The sequence below is a fragment of the Spermophilus citellus genome (assembly GCF_964194105.1).
Source record: "Spermophilus citellus genome assembly, chromosome: 2".
Taxonomy (NCBI): Eukaryota; Metazoa; Chordata; class Mammalia; order Rodentia; family Sciuridae; genus Spermophilus; species Spermophilus citellus.
In genome coordinates, this window is record NC_138183.1 from 13594236 (window position 1) to 13614527 (window position 20292).

Here is a 20292-nt window from a genome sequence, read left to right on the forward strand (position 1 = left end):
ATGCTGGCTGCCTTTCAAACCAATATTCTTTAAATATTTGTTCAACATTTATCTGGAGTGGGGAGTGTTGGAGGAAATGGATTTGCAATGAGTAAGAGCGGTGGGCCTCTCCTGGATTCTGGATTCTGCCCTACACAGGAACCTTTTGTCAAGCAGAAAAGACAGAAATTCCCTGACAAAGTCACTTTCCCAGCTGCAGTGAGTTGACGTCCCGAAAAAACACTCTCCACTGCCCAATTTCTGCACTTCTCCTTTTCTCTTCAGTTTGTGGTTGAATATTTCCAAGCCAGACAGCTTCTGGGGAGGCTTATTACAGGATTTATTTTGGTTCTGTTTTTATTTCAAATTTATTTAAATATAGATGAGAACGATGAGCCTTATTTGGACCGAGCAGCTTGGAGTATACTTTAGTTGGTGTCCCTAAACCTGACCCCTTGAATTCGTTAAATACAGAAAGTGAAGCTCACATTCATATCCAAGTAGCAGTGCATTCTTGGAATACATACAGAATACAGTTTACCACTTTAACCCTTTCTGAGTGGACAATTCAGTAGCATCAAGTATATTCACAATGTTGTATAACCATCGTTGCTGTTTTCCATCATCCCAAGCAGAAACTGTACCAATGAAGCAATAGTTTCCTATTCTCTGTGTCCCCAGCCACTGGTAACCACCATTCTACTTTCTGACTATGAATTTGACTTGGTACATCACATGGGTTGAATCATACGCTATTTTTCCTTTTGTTTCTGGCTTATCTCTCTTAGCCTAACGACCATACCAGCCTAACGACTGCACCCATCTTGTAGCATGTGTCAGAATTTCATTCCTTCAGAGGCTGAATAAAACGTGCCATTGTGTGTGCATACTACACCATATTTATCCATCTGGATAGCTGAGCTGGCTTGACCTTTTGGGCTCTTGTTAGTAATGCTGCTTAAACATGGGTATTCAATTATCAATTTTGAGCCCCTGCTTTCAACGTGGGGGGCGGATGGTGCTATAACTAGAACAGGATTATTGAATCATCTGGTATTTCCATGTTTGATTTTTTGAGGTGCTGCCATATTTGTCCAGCATTTTTGGTGTATCAGTTCCATGGTTGAGATCTGGTACAGTTTAATACATGACTTTCTTACTCACTTTTTCTCTTGATTCACTATTCTTAAAAAAACGTCATATATGAAAGGTTGCATAATATTGCACTGCATTGCTAGGTCACATTTTTTCTCTCCACTCATCGACTTTTAGACCTCAGCAAAAGATTTTAAATGGTGGTGATAAATAAGTTGTTTCTGGTAAATAGCCTAACAGTACATTACTTGTTTGAGAAATATGTAACAATGCAGGTTGATGCCTTCAAGGAGTTCTTTCCATTTCTCTTGGATGATTCTTGGGGCTCATCCAACTCAGTGGTTTTTAAAGGTTTTTGTTTTGTTTTGTTTTGTTTTAAGCCAAGGAACTCTTAAACAAACCAGCCCATGGAGGCACGATGAATGGTAGCAGACAGATGAACAGAGGGATAGCGTGAAGGAGAGATGGGGGGTTGGGGGGTCTACTCCCTGAGACCCTGTCTCTTCTCCATGGTCTCTGAAGGACTTCAGGTTCTTTGGAACATAGTGTAAAGCCCACCAGGCTAGTCCAGTGCCTTCATTTAAAGATGAGCTGGACACTACAAGAGAGGTGGAGACTTGCCTGAGGTCAAGTTCATTTCTTCATTCATTCAGTCATTACTCAGTACCTGCATGTCAGAATCACTCAGAACTCTTATTTTGGGAACTCTTTCTTTCTCAGAACTCTTCTTTCTGGAAGTAGGTGTGGAGAGAGACCAGGATGGAGCTCCTACCTCTGCTGTCCATCCTGGATTTCGCGTGCTGCTCCCCATTTCAGCTGCCTACATTTGCAGATGCTTGTCCTTCAACCTGAGGATGCCTTAACCCTTGAAGCCTAGTTCAAAATTGCCCCTTCCTCTTTGAAACCCACCTGCACAGCCCCATGTGGGATGATTTACTTCTTCCTCTGTGGCCCTGGAACATGGAACTTCTGTCTTCACCCACTCTTCTTTCCTTCAGTCCTGGGTAACAGTTCATAATTTCCAGGCCTAGCTCCCTGTTAGAATGTAAGCTTCCTAGGAGGAGACCTTAGGGGTTTGTCTCATCCTTGTATTCCCCACAGTGCCAAGCACACAGTAGGTGCTTAGTCATTGTTTATTGACTGGAATTAGTATAACCCCATATTTGGAGGATTCGAAAACCAAGGTCCAAATATGGGCAGCATGGAAGTCATGCAGCCCATCAGATGCTCAAGGGTCGAGGGCCCAGCTCCCAGCATTAACCATCCGACAAGGAGGGCAGCTATCTGGTGTGGTCAGGGACTATTGTCTCCAGAACCCATCCACCTGAGTCCCGCAGAAGCCAGTCTCCAGCTCAGGGGTTTCTGAACCCCAGGGAGCTCTGCATGGTTTGTGACCTGGCATACCTGTTTTGATACCTGCAATTTACTTTCCAACACCTCAGAGTAAACATTATGGGATAGCATGTGAGGCCCACTTCAGTGTGAGAGGCCAAGAAAGCAGGTCCCCTTGGGGTGGTCAGCAAACCTGCCCTCCAGGATGCCCGTGTTACCTCCAGGGGCGGCTGCTACAAGCCCTCCTGTACCCTGTCTTTGGATCAACAACTGGTGTTTTTCCAGTTAGCACACTGGGGGTTAAAAATTGATTTTTTTTTATTGGGGATAAAATGTGAAACTTGTGGGGCTGGGGTTGTGGTGCTTGCCTAACACATATGAGGCACTGGGGTTGATCCTCAGCACCACATAAAAATAAATAAAATAAGTGTTAAAAAAAAAGAAGAGTGCTTTTTTTAAAAAAAGTAGAACTTGTTAATTATCATGATGAATGTTACAGATGTGTCACACTGCGGAAATTCAAAGAAGGTTATGATGTGTGGATGTCCTGCAGTAGTGATTGGTCACTCCTCGCCCTTGGGCAAACATGACAGAGGATTCTTCCGCTCTGTCTCATCCAGGACCTCTGGATTCCATCGGGATGGATGGAGGACCTGTCTTGTGCCTTGGGCCCCTTCCGCATCCTGGAAACCCTGCAGACCTCTTTTGAGAATGGTTTTTACATGTAAATTTGAAATAAATAGGATGAGCGCAGAAATGAGTCATGTTAAACAGTAGTTATTATTGACACTAGGGGTTGAATCTCAGGTTGGCTGAACTGAGCTGTGTCCTCATCTGAAAATGGGGAGGATTCCAGTACTGATCTCATAGAGTTAGCGAGACTGGAATGAAATAATGAGCGGAATGTGCTTAGAACCCGGCTTGGTGTGTGAGCCCATGATTAATAGTGGCTTTTGCTGTTGCTCCTACTGCTATTATTACAATTGTTATTATTATTAATATGATTAGGTAAGATACAGATCCCTGCTTATAAGGAGTTTACAAGCTGGAACTGGAGAGAAGACATAGATGTGGTAGTAATTAATGAATGAGGTAAAGGATGCAGAAAAGAAGCCCAATAAAGAGCAAGGAAATTCAGAAAGACTGAACTTGCCCCCAATGGAGAAGAACATTAACGGTTAAGCTCTTATGCCAGCCAGCCTGGGAGCAGTCCTGGCTTTGACCCTTGGCCTTCTGAGCATAGGTAAGGGGCGGAACCTCTTTGAGGCTGCATTTCCTTCTGTCTCAATGGAGACAATAGAATCTGCTCCCAGGAATGCTGTGAGCACCGCCCCTCCTGTGAACAACTGGCTAGATCACATGCCCATCCCAGGTTTTAGGCATCACCCACTCCTTGCCTTTCTGGCGCTCTCACATGACCAGTCAGTCCCTAATTGTGGATGGACCCGTCAGTTACCACGTCTGCCACTATTCACCGGACTGGTGAATGGGACCGTGTGGCTGGTTCTGTGGTGACCCTAGTAGGTTGCTGTGCTGCGTGGCACCTGTGTTTCCATCCCTGGTTAGTGTCCTGCCCCAGGGCTTATGGCAGCTGCTCTCCACCTACCTGCTCTGACCAAAAGACCGACCTTCCTATTTTATAGGAAAGGGAGGCCAGAGAGAACATGCTGAATTTCCTTGTAACTCCTTTACAATTCAGCTCAATGTTCTCCACTCTGGGGACAAAAGGAGAAGGGGATTTCCACAGTGCATTGGAGAAATGTTCTTGCCTCCACTTTGTTTTCCTTAATCACACATTATTCTTATTAAAAAGAAAAGTGTTCTAGGAAAGAGTCACTAATATCTAGACATACTCTTACTCTCTGAGATGGGTAGTGTTATCAGTCAGGATGAGGCAGGTTAGGCTGCAGTAACAAACAACCCCTACATCTTCAGGCCCCTGTGTGTGTGTGTGTGTGTGTGTGTGTGTGTGTGTTCAGTTAATATGAGCATCTTGGGCCAGCTGAGGCTATACTTTATGTTCAAGGAACTAGGCTGATGGAATACCTGTCTTCTTGAATGTTCCATGGCACTAAGAGAGCCCTAGAAGGTCTTGCACAGGCAGTTAAATGCTTAGGCCCACTCCCATGTTTTTGGTCAGACTAGCTGCTTGGCCCTACCCAACCAACCACAAGGCAGCCAGGAAATGAAATCCTGTGAAGGTAGGGAACTGGAAATATCTGGAGAACAGCACTAAAAAGTACCTAAGTTGGATGTTCCCCATTGAGCCCAGCTTGCTGATGTCAGTTCAGTCAGCCAAGGTATTGGCCTGGGTCCCACAGACAGAGCAGCCTGTGGGCTTTCCATTGTGAGTGCTAGGAAACCACACCTAGACAAGAAAAACCCCAAAGCTGCTTCTCAGTCTGTAGCACTAAGCAGAGGAACCAAAGGGTGCCCGTGGCTGCCCTCAGCTCTGCAGAAACAAGAGGCAGAAGCTCAGCAAGGAAGGAGGTAACCAGCAAGGGGGCAGACAGTACCTGCAGGGCTCCAGGCTCCTTCAGGGGGTACAATCCCTGCAGGGGGCAGAAGTGATGAGGTAGGATCTATTTTGGAACGGGGCTCTGAAGAAGGGCCCCTGCGCCATCTCATGAGTGGAGTGCCTCTGAGAATATGTATTCTTGCTGGTTCTGTCTTGTGGTTTGCTTGAGTGATGATGTTCTTTCTGAATGTTATACCTTGCTTACCCCCAGCCCATGCATACTTCTCCCCATGGCACCCTATGCTCTTTTTTTTTTTTTTTTTTTTTTAAGAGAGAGTGAGAGAGGAGAGAGAGAGAGAGAGAGAGAGAGAGAGAGAATTTTTAATATTTATTTTTTAGTTCTCGGCGGACACAACATCTTTGTTGGTATGTGGTGCTGAGGATCGAACCCGGGCCGCACGCATGCCAGGCGAGCGCGCTACCACCTGAGCCACATTCCCAGCCCCGCACCCTATGCTCTTACCGGCAGGGCATCCCATGACCAATCATGAGCAGTGAGGAAGAAAGGACAGAGAGGTGGCCATCTCTCACAGAGGTTTCTGAGGCTTTCTAGGGCACAGATGAGGAAACCCAGGAAGGAGATGATTGACAGCAACACCCAGCTGCTTCCCTGGTCTCAGTGGTTTCGTGTGCTGTGGTTAAGAGACACTTTACAGCAGAGCCATGTTGGATTCCCAGGTGCCAATCCCTCCCGGCCTCCTCACTTCAAGGCTGAGTGGACTTGGAGAAGTCACATCCCTCCCTTGGGGCCTCATGCGTAAAACGGTGCAGCTCAGAAGGCTGGGGACATGCTCGGGAGGAGAACAACCCAGCATAGTGGCATGTGAGATTGTCGGAGCCATCCAGAAGTCCATGGAGCTTAGATTAAGGGGGTGACTGGATGTGGTGGTGAGGAGGCCTTCGTCCTGGTTGTCACAGGGCACTCCCTGGGTGGAAGAACATGTCTAGAAGCATATGTTTGGCTGCTGGGCCCAGCTTCCCACTGGACAGTGAGCTCCAGCAAACAGAGGCCATGTCATTGTAAACCCAACAGCCCAACAGTGCCTGGCACATGGTGGATGCTAATATTGGTGCTAAATAAATATTTGAGTGAATAAACAGATGAACACATAGGTCCCTGGGACTGAATCAAGGGCTTGCAGACTTTCTATGGGGTAAGACGAGGTCAGGGAGTCCTTGACTCTACCTAAACCCAGCTCCAATCCCAACTGAGTCACCTTGGGCAAGTCCCAGGCTCCTTGGCTGCGCAGGGCACCAAGCAGCATGGCCCTGTCCTCCAGCTGTGGTGGAGACCCAGCAGGAAGGAGGATTAAAAAATGCTCTGGAACTGCCAAGTCCCATTTGAGGACATGGGCACACAGTGGACTCCTTGGATACACAGAGTAGCTTGTGCCTGCTAGAGCCTGTGTGGCAGAGAGTTCTGGAATAATCATCAGCAGGAATTGAGGAGCTATTATTTATTGGGCACTTGCTAATACCAGACCCTGCCCCAAGCACTTTATGGGCACATCTTGTCTCTGGTCTAAGAGAGGTATCCTTATACTCATTTTACAGATGAGAGAAACCACGTCTCAGAAAGCTCAAGTCACTGGCCCAAATGCCCTTAGTCAACAGCCAGAGGCTTCTCAAATGCTGGCCCATGAGGAGGTGGAGACCCTTAGGCACCAGGGGTGGTACCGCCTCAGCCTCCTGAGTAGCTGGGACTATAAGCGTGAACCACTTGAGGCCCTGCTACTTTTTGTGGGTTTTTTTGTAGCACTGGGATTGCATGCTAGGCAAATGCTCTACCTCTGAGCTACACTGGCAACCCACGAGTAAGGAACTGTCCCTATTTTATAGATGAGTAAACTGAGGCTCAGAGAGGATGAAATGATTTAACCCAGGTTCACACAGCAACCTGGGATTTGAAGCTGAGGCTGTCTTATGCTAAGAACGGGTAGGAAGAAAAGCCGTTCTCATGGTGGCCTGAATGAAGACTTGTTTATTTCATTTGTTTGTTTGGAGAGATTGTTTTGGTTTGCTTTTAGCTTCCTGCTAGGGTTCCTGCAACTTCTTCGTTAGAGACTAATTCTTGAAATGTTTTTTATGCTGAGACAATTTATGACAAGAGACCCAGGAAAATCTAATAGAGGAAAAAAAAATCTAAGAGAAAACCACCTCAGGATTTTTAGTGAATTCTTAGACTTTGAATACCCCTGGCCACGCAGCCACTTCTTTTGAGTTTACCTCACTTGGTGAGCAACAGAGTTGGCAGGGAACCAATTTAGAGAGGCTGTGAGCACGCAGGAGTGAGGGGGAGCCTGAGGGGGTCCTGCAGGAAGCGGGCACAGCCGAGCCCTCCTGGCTTCAGGGACACAGGTAGAAGGAGAAATAAGGTTAGGGAGACTCACACAAGGGCTGGGATTGCACCACCTCTGAGCAGCCACAGGAAGTACCCTGCATCCTAAACCAGTAGGCATTAAAAACAAGCCCTGTGGGCTGGGGATGTGGCTCAAGCGGTAGCGCGCTCGCCTGGCATGCGTGCGGCCCGGGTTCAATCCTCCGCACCACATACAAACAAAGATGTTGTGTCCGCCGAGAACTAAAAAAAAATAAATATTAAAATTCTCTCTCTCTCTTAAAAAAAAAAAAAACAAAAAACAAAAAACAAGCCCTGAATCCCAGAGGGTTCAAGCTGGAAGGTGCTTGAAGAAGACTTCATTGAATTGTTTTACATGGGATGACCCTGTGATTTATCCTCCAGACGGATGCCCGTCCGAGAATAAAAGGGAGAACTAAAATTACCTGTCAACTGATTCAGGGCAGGAACAAACCAGAGCCCCGCCACCCTGATTTTACAGGGGTTTCCCCAACCTCACTTCTACATCTGTAAAGGGAAGAAAATGCCTGCGCCGGGAGTAAAGAGGCACGCGCCAAAGCAAAATTAGGACACTAACTAAACGACAGGAGAGCAGGGGATGGGGCCCCAGGAGACAGCAGCAGGGCTTCCATCAGCTGGCATCGGGGACCCTGCTACACACATACCAGGCCTGGCAGCGGGTCACTGGGAGTCAGGGTCCACAGGTACCCTGGGCATCTTTGTGCACACCTGTTCCTGTTTGTGCAGGAACACCTTGCCCGCCAGCTCTGGTCTCCTCCAGATGTTTGGTGGGCATTCCTCATTCCGAGGACGGTGCATGGGAGCAGGGCAGGCTCAGAATGGAATCAGACCTACTCCCTGACACCCAGCTAGACAGCAGTCACTCTGCCTAGTCATACATCCATTGCTGCTTCTCTCTTCCAGAGGTCAGATGAGCAGGCCAAGGTGGGGCACTGAATCCAGCCTGGATCCCACGGCAGCTTCCCATCCTCAAACTTGCAGCCCTCCAACGGGTGAACTTGTTGGCAGCACTTGGGGTCCTCCCCTGGCCTTCAGGATGCTTTTGTTCCTGGATGTCCTGCCACTTGACTGTGCCCTTCTCGTTTCAGGGTGGTGCCCTTTAAGGACCACCCTCCCCCCTTCCCCACTCCATTTCTCTGTCTTTGCCCACATCAGACTTGCCCACCTTTCCCCGTTCCCCCCTTTTTTTTGGTACTGGGAATTGAATCCAAGGACACTTTACCACTGAGCCACCTCCCCAGCCCTTTTGTTGTTTTGAGACAGGGTCTCACCAAGTTGCTTAGGGCTTCTCAAAGTTTCTGAGGCTGGGCTTGAATTTGCAATCCTCTTGTCTCAGAGGTTCGTCCCAAGCCACTGGGCTTACAGGTGTGCAGCACTGCGCCCAGCTCGGCTTATCTTTTACCAGCACACTGGAACTGCCAAATCCGGCTCCAGAAGGCTCTTCCATTGCAGGGTTATCTTCAGTTGGTTCCTCAAACTCAGTGCATCTAAAAGAACCCACTACTTCCTCCATTCTCAACCTCTTATTCTGTTTCTCAGCCAATGGCAACACCACTCACCACCGACTGCAACCAGAAGGCTGGGCATCGGCTCAGAGCAGAGCTTTGCAAACTATAGTGGGAAGTGGGGGGGAAGGTCATCTGAGACCACCTGAATCTGAAATGCAGATTCCCAGGCCTGACATTCAGGTTTGGTGGCCCTGGGTGGGTCCCAGGGAGCTGCGTTTCTATCAGGCTCCAGGCCAGTGGATACTGATGGTGTTCCATACTGAGCAACACTGGGCTCTTTCCTCCTGTCTCCTTTCCTCCATCCCACTGCTTACTGTTATCATTATTATGATAATAATATCATTTATGGAACCTATAGGAGGCCTGACTTTTAACCTACAAATGCTTACTGACTGCTGCGAGCTTCCGTATTAGTGCAAAAAATATCTGCCCCCGAATTTTACATTCTGGTAGAGAAAGAAAGAAATTTAAAAGATAATTAAGAAAACTACCAGGGCTGTGGCTGTGGCTCAGTGGTAGAGCGCTTACCTCACACATATGAGGCACTGGGTTCGATCCTCAGCACCACATAAAAATAAATAAATGAAATAAAGATATTGGGTTCATCTACAACTAAAAAAAGAAAAAGAAAAGAAAACTACCAAAAGAAAGCAACTTTAAATCAAGGAAGGTATCACCAAGAAGGTGACATTTAAGCAAAATTTGAAAGAGAATTCATTTCATGTGACAGAAGTTCACATGATGCCACTTTCTTCTTTTCTCCCAACCCACTGCTGCTTCCTTATCTTCCAGCCACTTCCGTTGGTTTGGTCGTCTTTCCCCTGGACATTGACAGTACCTCCTGGCTAGTCTTCCAGGCTGGAGGTTTTCCTTCTCCCACTCACCCTCACCCTACAGCTAAAAAGGAAATTGTGTAGGATGCTTTGCCTAATGCTACAGAAGGATCCCCCAGTCTATTAGGATGAAATGCAGCTTCATGATGAGATTCTGCGAGGTCCTCCATCTCCTCCCAGCTCCCACCTCCCCGCTGCCCACCCAGTATATCCTCATACTTCAGCTGCTCTGGACCAGAACTTCCCAACTTCCTGTTCCCTATATGTACCCTGAACTTACCAGCAACCACCCATCCTTATCTCCTTCCTTCTGCATGAAGGAGAAGCCTTCTGCCCTCTTCCTGTGCCTGGGGCAACCCCACTTGGCCCCACAGGAATGCCTTCAACCCTGTCTTCTCCCTCTGAACCTTCCAGCTCCTTCTCCTCCTGGCTCTGACTTCTCAGATGACTTCCACATCTGCTTTGTACTCTGGAAATACTTCCCTTTTTTCTCCAGTCTCTTCTAGCTGACACCCTATCTCCAACCCTTGTCAGACAAGCATCTTGAAAGAGGTCCCTAAAGTGACCTCACCTGACTTTCACTTAGGGGCCCACTGAAACGTTGCATTGAGCTACGCACTTGCATTGAGTTTCCTGATGCCAGAGGTTAAAGGCAATAGCTAATTGGCAACTTCCTCTGCAGGCTACACTTGTCTCCCAAAATACATATGTTCAAGTCCCAACCCCTGGTACCTGTGTATGTGACCCTTTTTGGAAAGAGGGCCTTTATAGGTGTCCTCAAGTTAAAATTAAATCACAATGGATTGTGGTGAGTGCCACTCCATGGCTAGCATCCTCCTAAGAGAGGGAAATTGGGACACAGAAGACACATATGGGTAGGATACCTCGTGACAACAGAGGCAGTTTAAAGGTTGGTGGCCACAAGGCACCCCAAGGATTGCCCGAGACTACCAGAAGCCAGGGGGCATGGAACAGATTCTCCCTCTGAGCCTCCCAAAAAACCAGCTTTGCCAACAGCTTGATTTGGGACCTGTGACCTCCAGAACTGTGAAAGAACAGATGTCTGTTGTTCAGCTGCCCAGTCTGGGGTAACTGCAGCTCCAGAAAGCCAATGCACTGCCCGTCCACCTGTCCTCCATTCCCCCCACCTCCTTAGTTCCAGGCCCTGTGCAAGGACCACCTCAAGGTAGAAGGCACATCACTCTGTCCTTGAGAACCTTGGAGGGAAGATGGAGGCAGGCCCAGCCCCCTGTGCTACAGGAACCTGGAAGGAGCAGCCACACATGGACCACGGGGACCCAGGGGACTATTTGCTCTGGCAGAAAACAGACCTGTGAGGAGGTGGCATTGGGTTGTGAGCCTGCACGTTTCCCAGCCAGGTTTGCTATGCAAGTGAGAATGGGCTCTTTCTGCCAAGCCCTTGCTACCTAAAAAGTAACAAATCAAAGAGCCTCAAGGGATTCCGGGAATGCTGTTTCACCTCATTGTGTCTGGGTGGGAACTGTGAGGGTCAAGCAGGGGAAAGGACTTGCCCAAAGTCATGTGGCTTAGGAACCTGGCCATTGGCCTCTTACATGTGCTATTGGATTCTCTTTTTTGCTAGTTGTATTGTTAGCGTTGATTTAAACTCTTTTTTTTTTTTTTAAACATTTTCTCAATTCAAGCCATTTGATTTGCAGGCTGGGAAGGAGGGAGGCCCACTGCATGCTCCGTCATCTCCAGAGTTTCCGTGTCCTCACCTTGGCCTTTGCTATGACCCGCGTGGGAGGGAAGTCCTCTCCAGGCCCTACCAGACCTTGAGTTCTGTCTCAGGAAGCTGGGTTTCCCCGCGATTTGCGTGTCTGCTGGCCTCCATTTCCGTGTCAGAACCAGAGCCCTGGTTCCTGGTTCCTCTTTTCTCTCACTGGGACTTCCCTGGGGAGGGATCAGGGAGCCCCTAAGTGGACTGGCCATTCTGTGGCATTCTGTCCCCCACAGAAAGCTAAAGCTGGCCGGTTCATAAGGAAGGATTGCAGGGAGCCAGGCCTGAGTGGAGGAGGCTTTAAATCCTGCAGAGTGGGCGGCCTCCTAGCTGGTGTCAGGAAGCATGTGGGAAGGGGGAGAGGGCCCAGGGCCTGGGTGGCCTGGCCTCTGGAAGGAAGAAGGTTCCAAATTTGGGAAGGTCCAGCCACGTCACCTCCTCCAGGGAGCCTCCAGAGATTCCCCAGGTAGACTTCTGTGGGAGCCTGGGTCTCAGCGGCACTCCAGGCGCTGGCCAGGCAAAGTACAGTGGAGTTGGAAGGGACGCCTACTTCACAGATGGAGGGGAAAGCCCTGGCAAAGGAGGGGGACGTGCCTCGGTCACACAAGCAATCCTGACAGTTCTAGCATCCTGCACAAAACTTTCTCCTGAAGGGAGAATCGCCAAGGGCAACATCCCCCACTTGGCAGCTGGGGAAGTGCCACTGGGCAGAGCTGTTTTGTCTGTCTTTCCTCTGAAAATCTGATTTCTTCATATTCATAAGTGAAAATGGCCTGCAGGTCCCCTTCCTAACGCGGTCCTTGTCTGGACATAGTGGTTCCTGAAATGAGCCACGGGATGTCCTTTGTGAACGTCTGTGGGACTGCAATGGCATGCTCCTCTTTTCCATTAGGTCTACTCTCCAGTTCTTTTTCTAATAAAGTAGGCTTTCCAGCTCGTTAATTTCCAGATCTTTATATTTTTCCCTCCCACTCCCTCCAGATCTTTATCTTAATAAATATTTAAAAGAAAAAATATGTAAAAGAAAAAAAATATCTGCTTCTGCTGTGATTTTGGCAGAAGTTCCCGAGTGGCCCGCACGCCCGCCCACTCCTCCCCCGTTGTCTTGCACCTGGTCAGTTCATGCGTCCTCGCCGCCCAGGCCCCTGTAGATTTCCACTCACACTCCACAGCTGTCTAGGAGCCCCTAACAGGGGCCTGGTACTATTCCAGGAACTTGAAAAGCCGGCAGTGAACAAAAGGGCAAGACTGTCCCAGTCTGATCGGAGTTTTGTTCTAGTGAGTGACGTTGACAACCCTGCCTTGAACCACACCCATTAGCATCCTGGCTTGGTCTGACTTCCCCACCGACAGGGGTAGAAGAGGTCAAGGTGGGGTAGAGTCAAGGAAAGACCCCATAGAAACCACACAACTGGGTAGGGTTCTGACCTGACCTTCAGTTTCCTTTTTCATGACTATCATAATCTTTATCTTGGGTTTGAATGAAAGTCAGATGAGGCTTTGTTGATAGCAAGAGGCTCTAAACCGGATGTGACTGTGCCCTTGACGGAAGCTGAGCTTCTCATCTGTTAAAGATGTAGTTCTGAGGCAGGGGGCTGGCCTGCATGGCTTGTCAAGATTCTCTGAAGCCAGGGGAGGGGTGATCCTTTCTAGAGGGGGAGGACAGCTTTCTGGATTAGGTCATGATCAGAGCCATCAGGGGCCCTTTTCCCACCCCCATCTAGGGTCATCTGCCCAAGGAAGTGTTGGTAGGAACCCAAGGAGGGCAGGTGAGGAAATCCTCCACTGGTTGCCATCTGTGCTCTGAGCCTTGTCCTTGGGTGGGAGCTCTTGTAAAATGTCAACAATGCCAACTTCTTATCTAGAAAGAGACTAACCTACAGCATGAAGAAGGGGATTAGTCCCAGGGAGGGACTTCCTTATGCAAGGGACTATAGCTGGGGAGGGAGGCTTGTGGCCACAGAAAGAATTCTCCAGCACGGCTGTTGTGCAGTTTGTCCCAGGCTGGGTGGGACAGAGCTAGATCTCAAGATGGCTTGCTGTGTGTTGTTTAGAGAGAGTCATGATGATTTCATTCCTCCAGCCTGGACTGGCCTCGGTGGGGACACAGCCTATGGGCCCAGACTCTTCTGACTGCAGTGGTTTGTCAGGTCAGCTGCCACTATCATTTCAGCTAGATCCCTGAGTCTGCAGCTAGCTCTTATGGTCATGGAAGACCTCTTTTTCTCTTTCCACTGCCTCTTCCAGGACTGATGTGATCACAATGTATTTTTTTTTTTTTTTACAAAAATGTATAAATGAGAAGATGACAACATTGGGTTAGTTGAATATCAGGGGCTAACAATTCTTGAGCACTTTGGGACGCAGCATGTCTTTGAGGACTACCTAATTCTTGTAATGATGGGTATTATATATAGCACCTACCCTCCAAATGCTATCATTCCCTTTTGACAGATGTAGAAGTGAAGGCACAGAGATGTTAAGTAAGATGCCTAGGATCGCACAGCATAAGGGGCAGAGCCAGATACACAGTCGGGCAGTCAGGCAGTCTGTCCTTAGTATCAGCGTGTTTTACAGCACCTCAGTCACCCTTAGAGGTGGGGACTGTGATGATTCCCATTTCAGAGCAGGAAACCAACCAAATTGCTTTATCACTTGTAAGCATCAGCAAGCATGTCTTCTGTGACCACCTAAACATATTTAGGATGAAACAAACAATGACAACTTTCAAGCTTCATTTCTATATGTTTTTTTGCCAAGAACAGTTAACCCTCACCCTGCCACAGAGGCAAGCAGGGTGGAAATCTTGACCTTCCTGTTTCCCAGCAGGAAGTGGTCAGGGATGCAAAGCCAGGGCTCCCAGCACAGGGCTGCGGCTTCCTCCACCCAGTGCTGAGGCCCTGGGATTCTCTGACTTGGGAGGTGGAAGACGGACAAGGGGTGAACGTGGGCTGCCCTCGGACACATCTGTGTGCTGCCAGGACTGGAGTGATGAGATTCCTTATTCCGTTCATGGCTGGGCAGCCCTGGATTTGGATTGGCAGAGCACCTATGGTCCCCTGCCTCTGAGTTGAGGAATGACCCTAATCGTGTGCTCCTTTGATTTGAGAGCTAGAGGAGGAGAGTGGGTCAGGGGAGGAGGAAGGCTGCTGGGTCTGAATCCTCCAGGAATTGCAGGGTCACATCCTGCCCTGCTGGTCCGACGTGCTGTGGCTTAACCAGCCTGGAGCCTTAGCCTTCAGTCCCCTGGAGGCCCCTAGGAAGGAAGAACAGCACTGTGTCACCAGGGAGACACCCCAGCCTCTCAGAGCCTCATCTGTGAAAGTGGCGAAGGGCCCTCTGTACTGAAAAGTCACTCGCAGGGTCCATGCAAAGTTCAAAGACCACATCACACACTGGAATCTCACGCAAGAGATTTATTGTCAGAAGCATGAAGCAAACCCACAAGGCTGTGGCTCCCAGGAGAGCAGCCGCCTGTCGGCCCTCACAGAGCTGCTTTATAGCCCCAAGAGGAATTCCATAAGCTGCTTAGGAGTTGTGTCATAAGATGGGGTGGGGCTGATCGTTTAGCAGGCACAGGTTCTTGTGGGAAGTTAAGCAGCACTGCCTCAGAATTGAAACCTGGGAGCTTCTAGATAAAATGGCAAATCTGATGCCAATATTCCTCCTTTTTGTTTTTATAGATACTGGGGCTGGGGATGATGGTCTTTCTTCTGTAGCTTCTTCCTGTTGGTTAGGGGCGAAGAATCTCATTCCTGTAAAGGGGATCACGGAGGGTTTTAGGTAGGGGCAGAGTCTCTGGAGTTGAAGGAGTTGGAGGAGTTGTATGTCTCCGTCTTGGGCGTCAGGGGCTGGTAGTCTTTGTAGTGGCCTCCTCTGACCTAGAAGAGTCTTCTTTAGGAATCAGCGGAGAGCTTTGGAGGGTTGAAAGTCAAAGTTTTGGAAATGTACAAAGACAGAGGTCCTGTGGGGGTTGCTGTATAGTGAGATGGTGTGAACAGTTTGAGATGGGAATTGTGAATCCAGTGTGGAATGCCCTCGAGTTTGGCTGCAGAGGGGGTAGTTAAGATTACCCTGAATATCCCTTCCATTTTGAGGTTAGTGAAGGAGGGAAGTGTGGTGGGGAAAGAAGAGGACTAGAGAGAAGAGAACTCCTGGAGTCAGAGGAGCATGAGGCCTTAGGATTGGGCAGCAGTTGATCAGCGTGGGCTCATAGTAAATTTCTGAGTCAGTGTGAGAGGGGTCATTAGACGAGGCGGGGGGTTGGTGAGCTAATGCAGGAGGAGCATGGGGCGACTGTACATTAGCTCGAAGGGGGAAATGTTTAGGGGTTTTCTTGGTAGGGCCCTAACCCTAAGTAGGGTCAGTCTAAATTTTAAAAGCCAGTCTAAATGTAATTCTAGTGATAGTTTAGCCAAGGTTGATTTTAGGGTTCGATTGGTTCGTTCCACCTTTCCAGATGACTGAGGATAGTAGGGAATGTGAAAAGGCCAAGGAATATTTAGGGCCTTTAAAATGATTTGGGATATTTGGACGTAAACTCCAGGCCATGGTCAGTCTGCAGTGACCAAGGCAACCCAAAGCAGGAATGATTTCTTCTGTTACGGTGTCAGCTACCATTTGGGCCCTTTGATTTGTAGTCAGGAAGGCCTCTGTCCAGCTGGAGAAGGTATCTACCAGGACCAGGAGATATTTAAATCTCTTTACTGTGGGCATATGGGTGAAGTCCATCTGCCAATCAGATGCGGGCAAATGGCCCTGGGCTTGATGGACCGGAAGGCAGGGAGGCGAAGGTTTGAGTTGGGATTAGACCTTTGGCAGATGTCGCAAGAGACAGAGAAGGTCTTTAGGAATTTTGAGTCCTCGGGGGAGAGGGGAATATAGAACTCCATGTATTCTCACAGGGCAGAGGTTGGGGTGAAAGAGGTTATGTAGGTAAGTTAGTGGTGGTTGGGGTTTGGGTCTGAGGTGAGGAAGACAGTGTCCTGATGGGGGCCTCTGCGGGGGGACCCAAGGCTGCCTGTCTTGCTGCCTCATCAGCTTTGTGGTTTCCCTTGGAAATGGGAGAAGAAGTGTCGCTTTGATGGGATCTGCAGTGAGGTCTTCCAATTGCAGTGGGGAGGTGGGAGGCCTCCAGCAGGGGCACGATGTAGGAAGCATTAACCAGTGAGGTCCCCTTGGTGGTGAGGAGTCCCCTCTCCACCTCCTGTATGGCTGAGTGTGACAAGAGAATGTGGAAAGCATATTTGGCGTTGGTGTAAACGTTAACAGTGTAGCCCTGAGCTAGGGCGAAGGCCCTCGTGAGAGCGATAAGTTCCACCTGTTGGTTGGAGGCGTTGCCAGGTAGAGGCTTGGCCTCAATGATTTCATTAAGGATACTACATCGTATCCAGCCCTGCGGGTGCCCTCGTGAAGAAAAGAGCTTCCATCAGTAAACACTGTGCAGGTGGCCTGTGGCAGGGGCCTCTCTCGAATGTGGGTAGGGTGAGGTAGAAGCTCTTCTAGGGTCTACACAGGAGTGGAGCAGAGGATGGGAGTGTTTTGAGGGAGAAGGGAGAAGACTTGCCAGATTAATCAGTGAACAGGGTTGAAAAGTCAGTGTAGAATCCTCTACAGGGGCAACTATATGGGAAAGAATCCTGGAGGGAGGAAGAGTTTGAAGGCCTTTGAGTTCACAGAGGTGATATGGAGAGTGGACTGTGATAGGAGATCCAAAGGTTAGTGTTTTTGATTCCTGTACAAGGAGAGTCGTTGAAGCTAAAGTTCTCAGGCAGGTGGCCCAGCCTTTAATGGTTATATCTAGTTTCTAGACCTGACAAACAGCCCATTTCCTAGGGCCTCTTCCTGAAACAGATGTTTATTCTTTTGGCAGGAGCTGGAATGCGCTACCTTCCCTTCTTCTGAGCCCTCCTTCTGCAGGACCGAGCTCGACAGAACTTTGTTGTTTTGCCTTTTGCTCTGGAAGGAAAGAAGCAGACAATGAGGTATGTGAAATGTTGAAATGATTTGCTTCTGCCAGGCCTGGGTCACTGCGAACTGCGAGCAGGCTGCCACATGGACCCACCTGGGGAAAGATCTATTCCCCTAGCCTCTGCCTGGTCCCTGCAGTAGTTTTGGAAGGGAACCAAGTCCCTTTCTCCCCAGGATTGGATCTGGAAGCAGTAGTTGGTGGGATGCTGGCTCAGGGTCTTTCGCTGTAAGTTCTATTTTATTTTGCTTCCTTTGGCAGGATCTCGTAGGGCTGTGGCTGGCAGTGGCTGTGGCCTGGACTTTTCTCTAACGGATCCAAGGTGACAATGCAGAGGCAGGGTGTGAGTCTTGGGATCTTGGGGGTGGGGTTTGTGGGTGGACGTGGAGCTCCCTCAGGATGGTGCAGCACCTCCCTCTTGCTTCGGTTCCCTTTGGAAAAATCCTCGCACAGTGATTTCTGGGCCAGGCAGCAAGTAAAAGCTGCTGCTGGATCCAGGCTTTAGATTTCCTGAAGGGGATTCAAGAAAAGGCACTACAAGATGTAACTGAGGGAACAGGTTGTTCTGTTTGTGATGGCTGCATGAGGGTTAGCCATGTATTTAGTCTGAGCCCTGTCTCTCATTTTCCTGTGTCTGTGTTTACTCTGACCCTTATAATGAAAAACAGACCTGAAAACAGGCTTCCCTGCACTTTTCCCCCACGATCGCACCAGGCTTCCTTCAGTGGGGAGGGTTTCCCTGTACCACAGTTTGGAGTGGTTTCAGGATGATATAGCCCTGTCCCTTCCCTCCCCCCGCCCCCAGGTATGGTCCTAGGGCTGAGAGGGGCCTGCAGGCAGAGGGTCCGCCTTTAAAATCCATAACTTCTGGGTGTGCCTAGTGATCTCAGGCTAGCTACTCCCTTTCCCTAAAGCTCAGTCTGCTCAGCCAAAAGAAAGCCACCATAATGAGGAATAAACAAGATGATGTGTATGAGGATGCCCCACACCTGATACCCAGGAGCTGAGACAGTCAGGTGGTTCAAGGAAAAGCTGGATCTACAGAGAGTCCAGCTGGTGTTTGGCTAGCTTTGGGTCATCTGCTAAGTAGTAATCATAAGAGGCAAGAAGAGAGGGTGCCCCAAGCAGATATGAATGGTGACTCTGTGGCTAAGCCCCCATGATATGGGAGCACCTGAGAGATTAAAAGAGGGCACAGAGGCTGGCTCCCTGAATTGAACCCCAGCTTCACCACTTTATGCTGTATGACCCTGGACAAGTTATTTAACTTTTCTCAGCTTCCGTTTTCACATCTGTAAAATATGCTGGAAAGAGTTGAGCCCAGGGCCCGGCCTGGCCTGGCTCAGTCGAGAAAGCTCCAGGCATTGCAGGGCTTTCACTGATTCCATTTGGGGGCCTCCTTAAGGAAAGAAATGCACAGTGGCAAATACAGTATTAGGTATGGGAGTGAATATAGAGACTATGAGAAGGGATATCACAACAAATGACAAAAGGGACAAATTCCCCAAGTATGACAAAAACCCAGAAAATAACACAATAATAAAATGCTGGAAAAATGAGACAAAGCTGACTCCTCCTTCTTGGCTGCTGGGTGCACCTGTCGTATTTTGGCTGCATACTCTCTACCTCTTATTGTTGTGGGGCAGGTCGCTCAGAAAACATATCAAGTCCCAGTTTTGTCCAAATTGAAGAGTCTTTATTTAGCCGGCCAGCCGGCAGCTGCTCCCTGCAGGACCCATAACTGTCTCTGCAAGGAACAGCCCCAAGCCTGAGAATTTTAGGATATTTAAAGGCAAAAACCACATCTGGGTTGATGTAGCTGCAAGCAAACAGGTACAGAAGCTGGATTGGGCAGTTAGTGAGACAATGAATGGGTACACTGGTATTTCCCACAGACTTTCCAGCTTGGCATAGCAGCAAGCAAGCAGAAGGGAAGGGGGTCAAAATGACCCTAATTCAGTACAAGTTAGAGAATGGTTACTAACGTCTAGACAATCAATCTCTGACAAGGTGCATTACCCAAGAAAAATGGAAACCAAAGAGAATAATTTTCATTGTATAAGAATTGCTGTTTTGTGTTGCCAAGTATGCTATGCCAAGTATGCTAGGTAACTATTAATGGGTACAGGGATGTGGCTTTCCCACGGGAGAAGCATTTCTTACATGATATGGAGTCTCAGGGTAAAATGGAGTCTGTTGGGTCATTGCCCATATTGCCTGGCCCATAACATTATCTTGATGCGGATTTCCTAGTGTCATCTTCAATAGAAGCCTGAACACGAGATAAATCAATGTTGCCTCTAGTATAGCTCATCAGTGTTTTTTTTTTTTTTTTTTTTTTTTTTCCATCACTGAGAGTTTAGAAGAGTTTCTTTCGGTTTCACCGTTTGTTATTGGTGATGCTATATCTGTAAAGCTTTAGGTAGTTTCTCACTCAGGTGGCTCCAGCCAGGTCTCCAGAGAACTCAACCCTTTGATCCTCTCTGGGCACAGTAAGCAGCTGGACCTCCTGGATGGGGCAGGCATGCGGTGGCTGTGGGGCCAGGACCACAGCCACCCCTGAGCAGGGAAGGCAGCACGCATAGTACAGTTCCTTGTCCTTGGGACCCAAGGGGAGGATCCTGGGTGCTCAAGCCTGGGCAGATTGTACCTAGGACCCAAGTAGGTATACAAGCTGGGTCAGCCCTTCATGTCTGCCTACAGAGGCAGAGGCCACCAGAGCTAGGCAGTGATTCTTCCAGGCAGGGTCAGCACCCTCTGCCTCTAGGAAGTATTTGGGACTTCACTACCCCAACCCCAATAGAAATCAGGCCAGGTCTTGCAAGGGGACCCATGCAGCAAGGGATCCCATGCCCAAGCTTCATCAGCTCCTGATTAGTCGCTTCTGCAACCTGTACACATCGGTTGAGGAATCCTATTATTTGTTCACCGCATCAAG

General features: G+C 48.8%; 1 protein-coding gene across 1 annotated transcript in view; it reads left to right on the forward strand.

Annotated features, from left to right (window-relative positions):
- Nucleotides 1-20292, forward strand: part of LOC308640427 (N-acetyllactosaminide alpha-1,3-galactosyltransferase) — a 57703-nt gene that overhangs the window by 14407 nt on the left and 23004 nt on the right. The window contains exons 2-3 of the mRNA XM_081278489.1: nt 17259-17370; nt 17616-17697. Of these exons, the coding sequence (XP_081134615.1) occupies nt 17683-17697 (15 nt within the window). The 5' untranslated portion in view covers nt 17259-17370; nt 17616-17682. The remainder of the gene's footprint in view (nt 1-17258; nt 17371-17615; nt 17698-20292) is intronic.